This window comes from Oncorhynchus gorbuscha, unplaced genomic scaffold (assembly GCF_021184085.1).
Source record: "Oncorhynchus gorbuscha isolate QuinsamMale2020 ecotype Even-year unplaced genomic scaffold, OgorEven_v1.0 Un_scaffold_584, whole genome shotgun sequence".
Taxonomy (NCBI): domain Eukaryota; kingdom Metazoa; phylum Chordata; class Actinopteri; order Salmoniformes; family Salmonidae; genus Oncorhynchus; species Oncorhynchus gorbuscha.
Genome location: NW_025745417.1, coordinates 467,501 through 482,905, shown reverse-complemented (window position 1 = coordinate 482,905; position 15,405 = coordinate 467,501). Strand labels below are relative to the sequence as shown.

General features: G+C 40.5%; 1 protein-coding gene across 3 annotated transcripts in view; it reads left to right on the top strand.

Annotated features, from left to right (window-relative positions):
* Positions 1 to 272: 272 nt before the first annotated feature.
* Positions 273 to 15,405, top strand: part of LOC124018856 (NLR family CARD domain-containing protein 3-like) — a 28,130-nt gene continuing 12,997 nt past the window's right edge. For 2 of the 3 annotated variants that reach the window (XM_046334158.1, XM_046334157.1), the window contains exons 1-7: positions 273 to 397; positions 2,454 to 2,597; positions 10,755 to 10,871; positions 11,307 to 11,391; positions 11,521 to 11,749; positions 12,154 to 13,954; positions 14,187 to 14,360. In XM_046334158.1, coding sequence (XP_046190114.1) covers positions 2,470 to 2,597; positions 10,755 to 10,871; positions 11,307 to 11,391; positions 11,521 to 11,749; positions 12,154 to 13,954; positions 14,187 to 14,360 — 2,534 coding nt within the window. In that variant the 5' untranslated portion in view covers positions 273 to 397; positions 2,454 to 2,469. The remainder of the gene's footprint in view (positions 398 to 2,453; positions 2,598 to 10,754; positions 10,872 to 11,306; positions 11,392 to 11,520; positions 11,750 to 12,153; positions 13,955 to 14,186; positions 14,361 to 15,405) is intronic. The other variant, XM_046334159.1, reaches the window with a different exon arrangement.

The following is a 15,405-nucleotide window of genomic DNA, read 5'->3' as shown; positions in this document are numbered from 1 at the left end:
AATTCAGCCTATTCATTAATTCAGCCTATTCATTAATTCAGCCTGTTCATTAATTCAACCTGTTCATTAACTCAGCCTATTAATTGTGATAATATTATGTACTAATTATGCTCTGGCCTGCCGACTTTAACTCAGAAAACAATTGTCCCGAAGCCAAACCTAGTTGACGAACCCTGTTTTATAGTATTCCATGGCCTTTACTGGCCAACTGCTGTTATGGTTATGATATACTATGGTGTTGTGTCACTAGACTTTGACCAGATATTATTGCATCCAAAGATCAACTGAACCTAGAACATAGATACAGAGACACTTGTCATCAGGAAGGTTCTCTCTCAGCACAACGGAAAATATCTCACTGACTTGACATGTTCTGGTTGTGAATTCAGGCTGCAAGGTAAGACTCTTCCCAGGGATTATTGTAAAGTGTGTAGAGACATTAAATGTCTGGTGTTATAAATGTCTGGTGTTATTTTAGTATAGTGAATGACAGTAAAACACTCAGATGTAACAGTCCATTTCACCTGGGACAGCTACGTGACAGTTCAATCATACAAAATGGCGCTAACTGGGTGTAGTCAAGTCACATTATAACATATTGTTCATATAGCTAACTGGGTGTAGTCAAGTCACATTCAATAACATGTTGTTCATATAGCTAACTGGGTGTAGTCAAGTCACATTCAATAACATGTTGTTCATATAGCTAACTGGGTGTAGTCAAGTCACATTATAACATATTGTTCATATAGCTAACTGGGTGTAGTCAAGTCACATTCAATAACATATTGTTCATATAGCTAACTGGTTGTAGTCAAGTCACATTCAATAACATGTTGTTCATATATTCATATATCGAGGTTATTTTACAAGTTGTATATTTTTTATGTATAAATTGTAAGTCGTCTTTCAGAATATCAGAACATTTGTTGTTTTCTAAATTCCAATGAGCTCCTGCTTCCTGTGTAATTTGGTATGAAACCACTGAACATACTTTTCTTAACATTAATATTATGAACTGAATTCAGTAACAGCATCATAATATCATACCTGTTGAACAAAGCAACACACTAGAATGAGAGAAAGTATTAAAAGAGAAAGTGAGACATTATTATTAATATTATTATATATTATATTGTTATTATTAATATTTGTATTATTATTTATTATTATTATATTATTATTGTTATTATTATTAGTTCCACTACATGGATAAAAGGTGAAAAATATCAATCACGTCTACATGTTCATGTGATGCATTAAATCACCTGACAGTTTGGATGTGTCTGTTAGTAAATGTTTTATTTCTAAGAGATAATGAATAAATGAGAACAATTGACATTCAAGAATTACTGTGTTAACCACAACCAACATGTTGTATCTCTGTTTAGTTGTCACTGTGTTAACCACAACCAACATGCTGGATCTCTGTTTAGTTGTCACTGTGTTAACCACAACCAACATGTTGTATCTCTGTTTAGTTGTCACTGTGTTAATAACCACAACCAACATGTTGGATCTCTGTTTAGTTGTCACTGTGTTAACCACAACCAACATGTTGTATCTCTGTTTAGTTGTCACTGTGTTAACCACAACCAACATGCTGGATCTCTGTTTAGTTGTCACTGTGTTAACCACAACCAACATGCTGGATCTCTGTTTAGTTGTCACTGTGTTAATAACCACAACCAACATGCTGGATCTCTGTTTAGTTGTCACTGTGTTAACCACAACCAACATGTTGTATCTCTGTTTAGTTGTCACTGTGTTAACCACAACCAACATGCTGGATCTCTGTTTAGTTGTCACTGTGTTAATAACCACAACCAACATGTTGGATCTCTGTTTAGTTGTCACTGTGTTAATAACCACAACCAACATGTTGGATCTCTGTTTAGTTGTCACTGTGTTAACCACAACCAACATGCTGGATCTCTGTTTAGTTGTCACTGTGTTAACCACAACCAACATGCTGGATCTCTGTTTAGTTGTCACTGTGTTAACCACAACCAACATGCTGGATCTCTGTTTAGTTGTCACTGTGTTAATAACCACAACCAACATGTTGGATCTCTCTTTAGTTGTCACTGTGTTAACCACAACCAACATGCTGGATCTCTGTTTAGTTGTCACTGTGTTAACCACAACCAACATGCTGGATCTCTGTTTAGTTGTCACTGTGTTAATAACCACAACCAACATGTTGGATCTCTGTTTAGTTGTCACTGTGTTAATAACCACAACCAACATGTTGGATCTCTGTTTAGTTGTCACTGTGTTAACCACAACCAACATGTTGGATCTCTGTTTAGTTGTCACTGTGTTAATAACCACAACCAACATGTTGGATCTCTGTTTAGTTGTCACTGTGTTAACCACAACCAACATGTTGTATCTCTGTTTAGTTGTCACTGTGTTAATAACCACAACCAACATGTTGGATCTCTGTTTAGGGGTCAGTGCTCTAAAATGAGTCTCTCTGGGGAGAGAAAGGAGGGGGGGCCTGCCTCTAAAATGAGTCTCTCTGGGGAGAGAAAGGAGGGGGGGCCTGCCTCTAAAAGGAGTCTCTCTGGAGAACATGACACCAAAGCTAAGAGGTGAGATGACAATGTTGTTTTAGAATTGATTAAGAGTTTGTTTCTAAAACGGTACATCCACAATTTTTTCACATGTATTATTTTCCCCCAGAAATGATTGCTGATGGCCTTCATGTGTCTGTAACATATTGTTTTTCTAGGATTTTACAGTTTTTTCTGATTGCTTGCTTATCTTATATCATATCTAACCCTAACCACAACCTAACCTAACCACAACCTAACCTAACCTATCCACAACCTAACCACAACCTAACCTAACCACAACCTAACCTAACCACAACCTAACCTAACCACAACCTAACCACAACCTAACCTAACCACAACCTAACCACAACCTAACCTAACCTATCCACAACCTAACCACAACCTAACCTAACCACAACCTAACCTAACCTATCCACAACCTAACCACAACCTAACCTAACCACAACCTAACCTAACCACAACCTAACCTAACCACAACCTAACCTAACCTATCCACAACCTAACCACAACCTAACCTAACCACAACCTAACCTAACCTAACCACAACCTAACCACAACCTAACCTAACCACAACCTAACCTAACCACAACCTAACCTAACCTAACCACAACCTAACCACAACCTACCCTAACCACAACCTAACCTAACCACAACCTAACCACAACCTAACCTAACCACAACCTAACCTAACCTATCCACAACCTAACCACGACCTAACCTAACCACAACCTAACCTAACCTAACCACAACCTAACCACAACCTAACCTAACCACAACCTAACCTAACCACAACCTAACCTAACCTATCCACAACCTAACCTAACCACAACCTAACCTAACCTATCCACAACCTAACCACAACCTAACCTAACCACAACCTAACCTAACCACAACCTAACCTAACCACAACCTAACCTAACCACAACCTAACCTAACCTATCCACAACCTAACCACAACCTAACCTAACCACAACCTAACCTAACCTAACCACAACCTAACCACAACCTAACCTAACCACAACCTAACCTAACCACAACCTAACCTAACCACAACCTAACCACAACCTAACCTAACCACAACCTAACCTAACCACAACCTAACCACAACCTAACCTAACCACAACCTAACCTAACCTATCCACAACCTATCCACAACCTAACCTAACCACAACCTAACCTAACCTAACCACAACCTAACCACAACCTAACCTAACCACAACCTAACCTAACCACAACCTAACCACAACCTAACCTAACCACAACCTAACCACAACGTAACCACAACCTAACCTAACCTAACCACAACCTAACCACAACCTAACCTAACCACAACCTAACCACAACCTAACCACAACCTAACCACAACCTAACCTAACCACAACCTAACCACAACGTAACCACAACCTAACCTAACCTAACCACAACCTAACCACAACCTAACCTAACCACAACCTAACCTAACCACAACCTAACCACAACCTAACCTAACCACAACCTAACCACAACGTAACCACAACCTAACCTAACCTAACCACAACCTAACCACAACCTAACCTAACCACAACCTAACCACAACCTAACCACAACCTAACCTAACCACAACCTAACCACAACCTAACCACAACCTAACCACAATCTAACCTAACCACAACCTAACCACAGCGTAACCACAACCTAACCTAACCTAACCACAACCTAACCACAACCTAACCTAACCACAACCTAACCACAACCTAACCACAACCTAACCTAACCACAACCTAACCTAACCACAACCTAACCACAACCTAACCTAACCACAACCTAACCTAACCACAACCTAACCACAACCTAACCTAACCACAACCTAACCTAACCTATCCACAACCTAACCACAACCTAACCTAACCACAACCTAACCTAACCACAACCTAACCACAACCTAACCTAACCACAACCTAACCTAACCACAACGTAACCACAACCTAACCTAACCTAACCACAACCTAACCTAACCACAACCTAACCACAACCTAACCACAACCTAACCACAACCTAACCTAACCACAACCTAACCACAACGTAACCACAACCTAACCTAACCTAACCACAACCTAACCACAACCTAACCTAACCACAACCTAACCTAACCACAACCTAACCACAACCTAACCTAACCACAACCTAACCACAACGTAACCACAACCTAACCTAACCTAACCACAACCTAACCACAACCTAACCTAACCACAACCTAACCACAACCTAACCACAACCTAACCACAACCTAACCTAACCACAACCTAACCACAACCTAACCACAACCTAACCACAATCTAACCTAACCACAACCTAACCACAACGTAAAGGAATACCTAGGATAGGTTAAGTAATCCCTCTCACCCCACCCCCCCTAAGTTTTAGATGCACTATTGTTAAGTGACTGTCCCACTGGATGTCATAAGGTGAATGCACCAATTTGTAAGTCGCTCTGGATAAGAGCGTCTGCTAAATGACTTAAATGTAATGTATGTAAATGTAACCACAACCTAACCTAACCTAACCACAACCTAACCACAACCTAACCTAACCACAACCTAACCACAACCTAACCACAACCTAACCTAACCACAACCTAACCACAACCTAACCTAACCACAACCTAACCTAACCTATCCACAACCTAACCACAACCTAACCTAACCACAACCTAACCTAACCTAACCACAACCTAACCACAACCTAACCTAACCACAACCTAACCTAACCACAACCTAACCACAACCTAACCTAACCACAACCTAACCACAACGTAACCACAACCTAACCTAACCTAACCACAACCTAACCACAACCTAACCTAACCACAACCTAACCACAACCTAACCACAACCTAACCTAACCACAACCTAACCACAACCTAACCACAACCTAACCACAACCTAACCACAACCTAACCACAACCTAACCTAACCACAACCTAACCTAACCACAACCTAACCACAACCTAACCTAACCACAACCTAACCTAACCTATCCACAACCTAACCACAACCTAACCTAACCACAACCTAACCTAACCTAACCACAACCTAACCACAACCTAACCTAACCACAACCTAACCTAACCACAACCTAACCACAACCTAACCTAACCACAACCTAACCACAACGTAACCACAACCTAACCTAACCTAACCACAACCTAACCACAACCTAACCTAACCACAACCTAACCACAACCTAACCACAACCTAACCACAACCTAACCTAACCACAACCTAACCACAACGTAACCACAACCTAACCTAACCTAACCAACCTAACCACAACCTAACCTAACCACAACCTAACCTAACCACAACCTAACCACAACCTAACCTAACCACAACCTAACCACAACGTAACCACAACCTAACCTAACCTAACCACAACCTAACCACAACCTAACCTAACCACAACCTAACCACAACCTAACCACAACCTAACCTAACCACAACCTAACCACAACCTAACCACAACCTAACCACAACCTAACCTAACCACAACCTAACCACAACGTAACCACAACCTAACCTAACCTAACCACAACCTAACCACAACCTAACCTAACCACAACCTAACCACAACCTAACCACAACCTAACCTAACCACAACCTAACCACAACCTAACCTAACCACAACCTAACCTAACCACAACCTAACCACAACCTAACCTAACCACAACCTAACCTAACCTATCCACAACCTAACCACAACCTAACCTAACCACAACCTAACCTAACCTAACCACAACCTAACCACAACCTAACCTAACCACAACCTAACCTAACCACAACCTAACCACAACCTAACCTAACCACAACCTAACCACAACGTAACCACAACCTAACCTAACCTAACCACAACCTAACCACAACCTAACCTAACCACAACCTAACCACAACCTAACCACAACCTAACCTAACCACAACCTAACCACAACCTAACCACAACCTAACCACAACCTAACCACAACCTAACCACAACCTAACCTAACCACAACCTAACCTAACCACAACCTAACCACAACCTAACCTAACCACAACCTAACCTAACCTATCCACAACCTAACCACAACCTAACCTAACCACAACCTAACCTAACCTAACCACAACCTAACCACAACCTAACCTAACCACAACCTAACCTAACCACAACCTAACCACAACCTAACCTAACCACAACCTAACCACAACGTAACCACAACCTAACCTAACCTAACCACAACCTAACCACAACCTAACCTAACCACAACCTAACCACAACCTAACCACAACCTAACCACAACCTAACCTAACCACAACCTAACCACAACGTAACCACAACCTAACCTAACCTAACCACAACCTAACCACAACCTAACCTAACCACAACCTAACCTAACCACAACCTAACCACAACCTAACCTAACCACAACCTAACCACAACGTAACCACAACCTAACCTAACCTAACCACAACCTAACCACAACCTAACCTAACCACAACCTAACCACAACCTAACCACAACCTAACCTAACCACAACCTAACCACAACCTAACCACAACCTAACCACAACCTAACCTAACCACAACCTAACCACAACGTAACCACAACCTAACCTAACCTAACCACAACCTAACCACAACCTAACCTAACCACAACCTAACCACAACCTAACCACAACCTAACCACAACCTAACCTAACCACAACCTAACCACAACCTAACCACAACACCTGACATCAAAGTAACAAAACATTATACATCTCTTGCAAAAGAAAAACAATTCTTGCAAAACTCTTTAAACACTTAAAACATGTTTTGTTGTTGCTGCAACACAAACCATCATTTGAATAAGAACACAAAGCACCAACTACGCACTGACAGTATAAATGAAAACCACTTGAGACTTTTGCTTTTTCGGTGTGCAGGGCATAGCAGATTGCATGAAGTTTTGTCATACATGTCATAAACACACATAACACACAGGTATCTGGATGTGTAAAGTATGGCTGTGTATTCTGAACATAACACACAGGTATCTGGATGTGTAAAGTATGGCTGTGTATTCTGAACATAACACACAGGTATCTGGATGTGTAAAGGCTGTGTATTCTGAACATAACACACAGGTATCTGGATGTGTAAAGTATGGCTGTGTATTCTGAACATAACACACAGGTATCTGGATGTGTAAAGTATGGCTGTGTATTCTGAACATAACACACAGGTATCTGGATGTGTAAAGTATGGCTGTGTATTCTGAACATAACACACAGGTATCTGGATGTGTAAAGGCTGTGTATTCTGAACATAACACACAGGTATCTGGATGTGTAAAGGCTGTGTATTCTGAACATAACACACAGGTATCTGGATGTGTAAAGTATGGCTGTGTATTCTGAACATAACACACAGGTATCTGGATGTGTAAAGGCTGTGTATTCTGAACATAACACACAGGTATCTGGATGTGTAAAGGCTGTGTATTCTGAACATAACACACAGGTATCTGGATGTGTAAAGGCTGTGTATTCTGAACATAACACACAGGTATCTGGATGTGTAAAGGCTGTGTATTCTGAACATAACACACAGGTATCTGGATGTGTAAAGGCTGTGTATTCTGAACATAACACACAGGTATCTGGATGTGTAAAGTATGGCTGTGTATTCTGAACATAACACACAGGTATCTGGATGTGTAAAGGCTGTGTATTCTGAACATAACACACAGGTATCTGGATGTGTAAAGGCTGTGTATTCTGAACATAACACACAGGTATCTGGATGTGTAAAGTATGGCTGTGTATTCTGAACATAACACACAGGTATCTGGATGTGTAAAGTATGGCTGTGTATTCTGAACATAACACACAGGTATCTGGATGTGTAAAGTATGGCTGTGTATTCTGAACATAACACACAGGTATCTGGATGTGTAAAGGCTGTGTATTCTGAACATAACACACAGGTATCTGGATGTGTAAAGGCTGTGTATTCTGAACATAACACACAGGTATCTGGATGTGTAAAGTATGGCTGTGTATTCTGAACATAACACACAGGTATCTGGATGTGTAAAGTATGGCTGTGTATTCTGAACATAACACACAGGTATCTGGATGTGTAAAGGCTGTGTATTCTGAACATAACACACAGGTATCTGGATGTGTAAAGGCTGTGTATTCTGAACATAACACACAGGTATCTGGATGTGTAAAGTATGGCTGTGTATTCTGAACATAACACACAGGTATCTGGATGTGTAAAGGCTGTGTATTCTGAACATAACACACAGGTATCTGGATGTGTAAAGGCTGTGTATTCTGAACATAACACACAGGTATCTGGATGTGTAAAGGCTGTGTATTCTGAACATAACACACAGGTATCTGGATGTGTAAAGGCTGTGTATTCTGAACATAACACACAGGTATCTGGATGTGTAAAGGCTGTGTATTCTGAACATAACACACAGGTATCTGGATGTGTAAAGTATGGCTGTGTATTCTGAACATAACACACAGGTATCTGGATGTGTAAAGGCTGTGTATTCTGAACATAACACACAGGTATCTGGATGTGTAAAGGCTGTGTATTCTGAACATAACACACAGGTATCTGGATGTGTAAAGTATGGCTGTGTATTCTGAACATAACACACAGGTATCTGGATGTGTAAAGTATGGCTGTGTATTCTGAACATAACACACAGGTATCTGGATGTGTAAAGTATGGCTGTGTATTCTGAACATAACACACAGGTATCTGGATGTGTAAAGGCTGTGTATTCTGAACATAACACACAGGTATCTGGATGTGTAAAGGCTGTGTATTCTGAACATAACACACAGGTATCTGGATGTGTAAAGTATGGCTGTGTATTCTGAACATAACACACAGGTATCTGGATGTGTAAAGGCTGTGTATTCTGAACATAACACACAGGTATCTGGATGTGTAAAGGCTGTGTATTCTGAACATAACACACAGGTATCTGGATGTGTAAAGGCTGTGTATTCTGAACATAACACACAGGTATCTGGATGTGTAAAGTATGGCTGTGTATTCTGAACATAACACACAGGTATCTGGATGTGTAAAGGCTGTGTATTCTGAACATAACACACAGGTATCTGGATGTGTAAAGGCTGTGTATTCTGAACATAACACACAGGTATCTGGATGTGTAAAGTATGGCTGTGTATTCTGAACATAACACACAGGTATCTGGATGTGTAAAGTATGGCTGTGTATTCTGAACATAACACACAGGTATCCACATGTGTAAAGTATGGCTGTGTATTCTGAACATAACACACAGGTATCTGGATGTGTAAAGTATGGCTGTGTATTCTGAACATAACACACAGGTATCTGGATGTGTAAAGTATGGCTGTGTATTCTGAACATAACACACAGGTATCTGGATGTGTAAAGTATGGCTGTGTATTCTGAACATAACACACAGGTATCTGGATGTGTATAGTATGGCTGTGTATTCTGAACATAACACACAGGTATCTGGATGTGTAAAGTATGGCTGTGTATTCTGAACATAACACACAGGTATCTGGATGTGTAAAGTATGGCTGTGTATTCTGAACACCTGTTAAATCCCGGTGAGGCTTCTCCCTCTCTCGTTGACGGATGCTGGCTACCTCTGTCCGGTTCTCCTCTCTTCACTAGATGGACGGTAACTTTAGTGTTTAACCCCTCTGTGTCCAAGGACCAAACTTTTGAATATTATTTTCAGGGCACCTCAATAGCAGGTATTGAACGGGTAAATAATCACTAGTCAGAACCTCAACCTCAGTAAACATTCATTATAAAAATCATCTTAATATCTGATATTGTGAGTAAACAACCTCGAGAGTGCGTCTTCCAACCCTCCAATAAATTACATAATTCAACCTCCCGGTTAGTAAATTTACCTCAACATGCCCCCGGAGAAGGCAGAGTAACGACACCAGCCTTTTAACGGGGCTGACAGACTGACTACAACGCTCGCGACGCTAAATGAATTTCGTCATTAAAAATGACACACTGCTCGCGCGCCATTAACTAACGTCTGGAAGTCAGTTCTATTTGTGAAACTCTTCTTATGTTTCCCCATCTGAGCTCAGAGTAGATGAGAGATGTAATGTTTGTCTCTGTTGTGTTGAAGTCCAATCCAGCAGGAGAGACCAGCCTCCCCTGTTCCCAGCTGTGTGTCCATGAAGAGTGACCGGTCTATGGAACCTCCTATATTGTTTAGAGAGGGAGACTTTTCTACTGAACAAAGGTAAGAAGAACTCATGGGTCCTGGTCAGTGAGTTAAACAACGCTGTCTTTAGTAATTTCTCCTCCCATTTTCCCATTTATTGTTGTTGTTTTCATAATCCATAGGTTCATCCTTTTGTCCATTTTCACAGTCCTAAAACAATATTAAACAGACACAACATTCCCTCCCTGTGTGTGTGTGTGTGTGTGTGTGTGTGTGTGTGTGTGTGTGTGTGTGTGTGTGTGTGTGTGTGTGTGTGTGTGTGTGTGTGTGTGTGTGTGTGTGTGTGTGTGTGTGTGTGTGTGTGTGTGTGTGTGTGTGTGTGTGTGTGTGTGTGTGTGTGTGTGTGTGTGTGTGTGTGTGTGTGTGTGTGTGTGTGTGTGTGTGTGTGTGTGTGTATGTGTGTGTGTGTGTACTCCCTGGATGAGGAGATGTAATTTCATGTTTTGTCCACAGAAACCAACAGGGGAGATCAGAGTCAGAGATTCTCAGTGGTCAGTCTTCCCAGAGTCATCAAACAGACCTGGACTCCATATTCAGTGTATGTGGTCCTGTTATGTACATTTGTTTTTGTTTACCTCAAGCAAAGTTGATCTGTCAATCATTCATTAATGTGTTGATGAGAAAGCATTTCTTCTCTTGCTTAACTTATTTACTTTATTTATTTCAGATGCTTGAAGAGAAAATTATGACATTTGTGAAGAACGAGCTGAAGATGTTCAAGAGGATTCTAAGTCCAGAACTCCCAGAAGGCTTTGAGAGTCAGAAGCAGGATAAGGAAGTGGTGGATACTGAAGATGAGAAGCAGGAGGGCAGTGCCAGAGAGGGGGCTCTGAAGATCACACTGCACATCCTGAGGAGAATGAACCAGAAGGAGCTTGCTGACACACTGGAGAAATGTAAGAGCTGTCTGCCTCATGTTGAATGCTGTTTTATAACATTTAAAAGCTGTAGCTAAAGTACAGCTAAAGTAGCTGTGTAACTCAATGATATTGTAGCATCCTTAACACAACACCTAGTGACCTCATCAAGTAGCAGCAGGGATGTGTTGTGCTGATTAATTTAGACAGAGAGAGACAACATTAATAATACCATCAATAATACCAATAATAATATAATCAGTCACACCAGTCTGTAATGCATTATGAAAACATTTAAACTTCATAACAGTCCTACAATACTGTACACATTTATACAGTCAGTTTAGAGAATAAATTCATGTAATTTAAAACTTTACAAAAGTCCTAATATACTGTAGGCATTAAAACATAAATAATATTAATATCCTCTGTGTTATTTCTAGATTCAGATGATCCTGCTGTGATTTGCCAACGTGAACTCAAATCTAATCTAAAGAAGAAGTTTCAATGTGTATTTGAGGGGATCGCGAAACAAGGAAACTCAACACTTCTCAATAAGATCTACACAGAGCTCTACATCACAGAGGGTGGAACAGGAGAGGTTAATAATGAACATGAGCTGAGACAGATTGAGACAACAACCAGGAAACAAGCAAGACCAGAGACTCCAATCAAATGTAACGACATCTTCAAACCCTTAACTGGACAAGACAAACGTATCAGAACTGTGCTGACAAAGGGAGTCGCTGGCATTGGAAAAACAGTCTCTGTGCAGAAGTTCATTCTGGACTGGGCTGAAGGAAAAGCAAATCAGGATGTCCAATTTGTATTTTCATTCCCTTTTCGGGAGCTGAATTTGATGAAAGAGGACAAACACACTTTAATTGAACTTCTTAATCACTTCTCAATGGAAACCAAAGATTCAAGAATCTCCAACTACAACAAGTACAAAGTTCTGTTCATCTTTGATGGTCTGGATGAGTGCCGACTGCCCCTAGACTTCCAGAAGAACAAGATCTGTTGTGACGTCACAGAGTCAACCTCAGTGGATGTTCTGCTGACAAATCTCATCAAGGGAAATCTGCTTCCCTCTGCTCTCCTCTGGATAACTACCCGACCTGCAGCAGCCAATAAGATCCCTTCAGGGTGTGTTGATCAGGTGACAGAGGTACGAGGGTTCAATGACCCACAGAAGGAGGAGTACTTCAGGAAGAGATTCAGCAATGAGGACCTGGCCAGCAGAATCATCTCACACATAAAGACATCAAGGAGCCTCCACATCATGTGCCATATTCCAGTCTTCTGTTGGATTTCTGCAACAGTCCTTGAACACATGTTGAGTACAGACAAGAGAGAAGAGATGCCCAAGACTCTGACTGAGATGTACACACATCTTGTGGTGTTTCATACCAAACAGAAGAATGAAAAGTATCTTGGGAAAGAAGAGACAGGTCCACACTGGAATAAAGAGAGCATTCTGTCACTGGGAAAACTGGCTTTTCAACAGCTTGTGAAGGGCAATCAGATTTTCTATGAAGAAGACCTGAAAGAGGCTGGAATTGATGTCAATGAAGCTTCCGTGTACTCAGGATTGTGCACACAGCTCTTTAAAGAGGAATGTGGGCTGTACCAGGACAAGGTGTACTGCTTTGTGCATCTGAGCATTCAGGAGTTTCTGGCTGCTGTATATGTGTTCCTCTCATTCATCAACAACACAGAAAATCTAATGGCCAAACTTCATTCAACATATAGCAAAGTTTATGTGCCTTTCAGAAATGAGCCTGAAGTTACTGTCTACAAGAGTGCTGTGCATAAAGCCTTACAAAGTGAGACAGGAAACCTGGACCTTTTCCTCCGCTTCCTTCTGGGCCTCTCACTGGAGTCCAATCAGAAGCACTTACAAGGTCTACTGACAAAGACAAGAAGCAGCTCACAGAGCCATGAAGAAACAGTCAAGTACATCAAGAAGAAGATCAGGGAGAATCCCTCTCCAGAGAGGAGCATCAATCTGTTCCACTGTCTGAATGAACTGAATGACCATTCTCTAGTGGAGGAGATCCAAAGATACCTGAGATCAGGAAGTCTCTCAGAACACAACCTGTCACCTGCACAGTGGTCAGCTCTGGTCTTTGTGTTGCTGACTTCAGAAAAGGAGCTGGATGTGTTTGACCTGAAGAAATACTCCAGATCAGAGGAAGGTCTTCTGAGGCTGCTGCCAGTGGTCAAAGCCTCCAGAGCTGCTCTGTGAGTAAATAAAATGACATATAAGAACTAATCATCAGGAAGAAATATTCAATTTGGAGTAAAATATTTATTAAATATTTATTAACATATCGAATTAGTACATTTGTGATATCTTTAGTATAACAACATGACAATACAATTCTAGGAGACAATTCTAAATGCATCTGCCATTGTCCTTCTGTTGGTGTTAATTTAACAGTGTGTTTGTGAAGTCATGATGATCTATTTGCAGGCTGTCAGGCTGTGGAGTCACAGAGGAAGGGTGTGCTTCTCTGGTCTCAGCTCTGGAGTCAAACCCCTCACACCTGAGAGAGCTGGATCTGAGTAACAATGACCTGAAGGATTCAGGAGTGAAGCTGCTCTCTGCTGGACTGGGGAATCCCCACTGTAAACTGGAGACTCTGAGGTCAGTATTCCTGTAGTTGGTCACCAAGTGATAACTGTTCACCAGATCCACATGTGTTTACCAGGCACACATAGTCCACACCATATGTGTTTTGACAGTGATTTTTCTTGCATCATCAGGAAAAATTAAGTAGAAACGTGTGATCTAATCACTTAGACATAAGATTAAGCCAGTCATCATCCACCATTCAGTTTTTATTGGCTAAAACAACCAAAACAAACTGCAAATGAATGACTTGATACTAAACTTTTGACTACTTTAATACACTGTATGTTAATTGGTTAAAATACTTCTGACTTCTTCAAATGGGGGTACTAGATACATAAAGTACTTTTAATTGAAACGTGAAACAGGTATTTATTAAATGAAACATTTCATCTCTATTTCAAAATGCTGGAATATAGAGCCACATTTAAAATGTTGGCTTCACTGCCAAAATAAATATGTAGATATGGTTGTGGACTGTATACTCAATACAATCTAAATCTGATACCTCACTGTCTAAATATATATGGTGTGGACTGTATACTCAATACAATCGAAATCTGATACCTCACTGTCTAAATAGATATGGTGTGGACTGTATACTCAATACAATCTAAATCTGATACCTCACTGTCTAAATAGATATGGTGTGGACTGTATACTCAATACAATCTAAATCTGATACCTCACTGTCTAAATAGATATGGTGTGGACTGTATACTCAATACAATCTAAATCTGATACCTCACTGTCTAAATAGATATGGTGTGGACTGTATACTCAATACAATCTAAATCTGATACCTCACTGTCTAAATAGATATGGTGTGGACTGTATACTCAATACAATCTAAATCTGATACCTCACTGTCTAAATAGATATGGTGTGGACTGTATACTCAATACAATCTAAATCTGATACCTCACTGTCTAAATAGATATGGTGTGGACTGTATACTCAATACAATCTAAATCTGATACCTCACTGTCTAAATAGATATGGTGTGGACTGTATACTCAATACAATCTAAATCTGATACCTCACTGTCTGTCTAAACTGG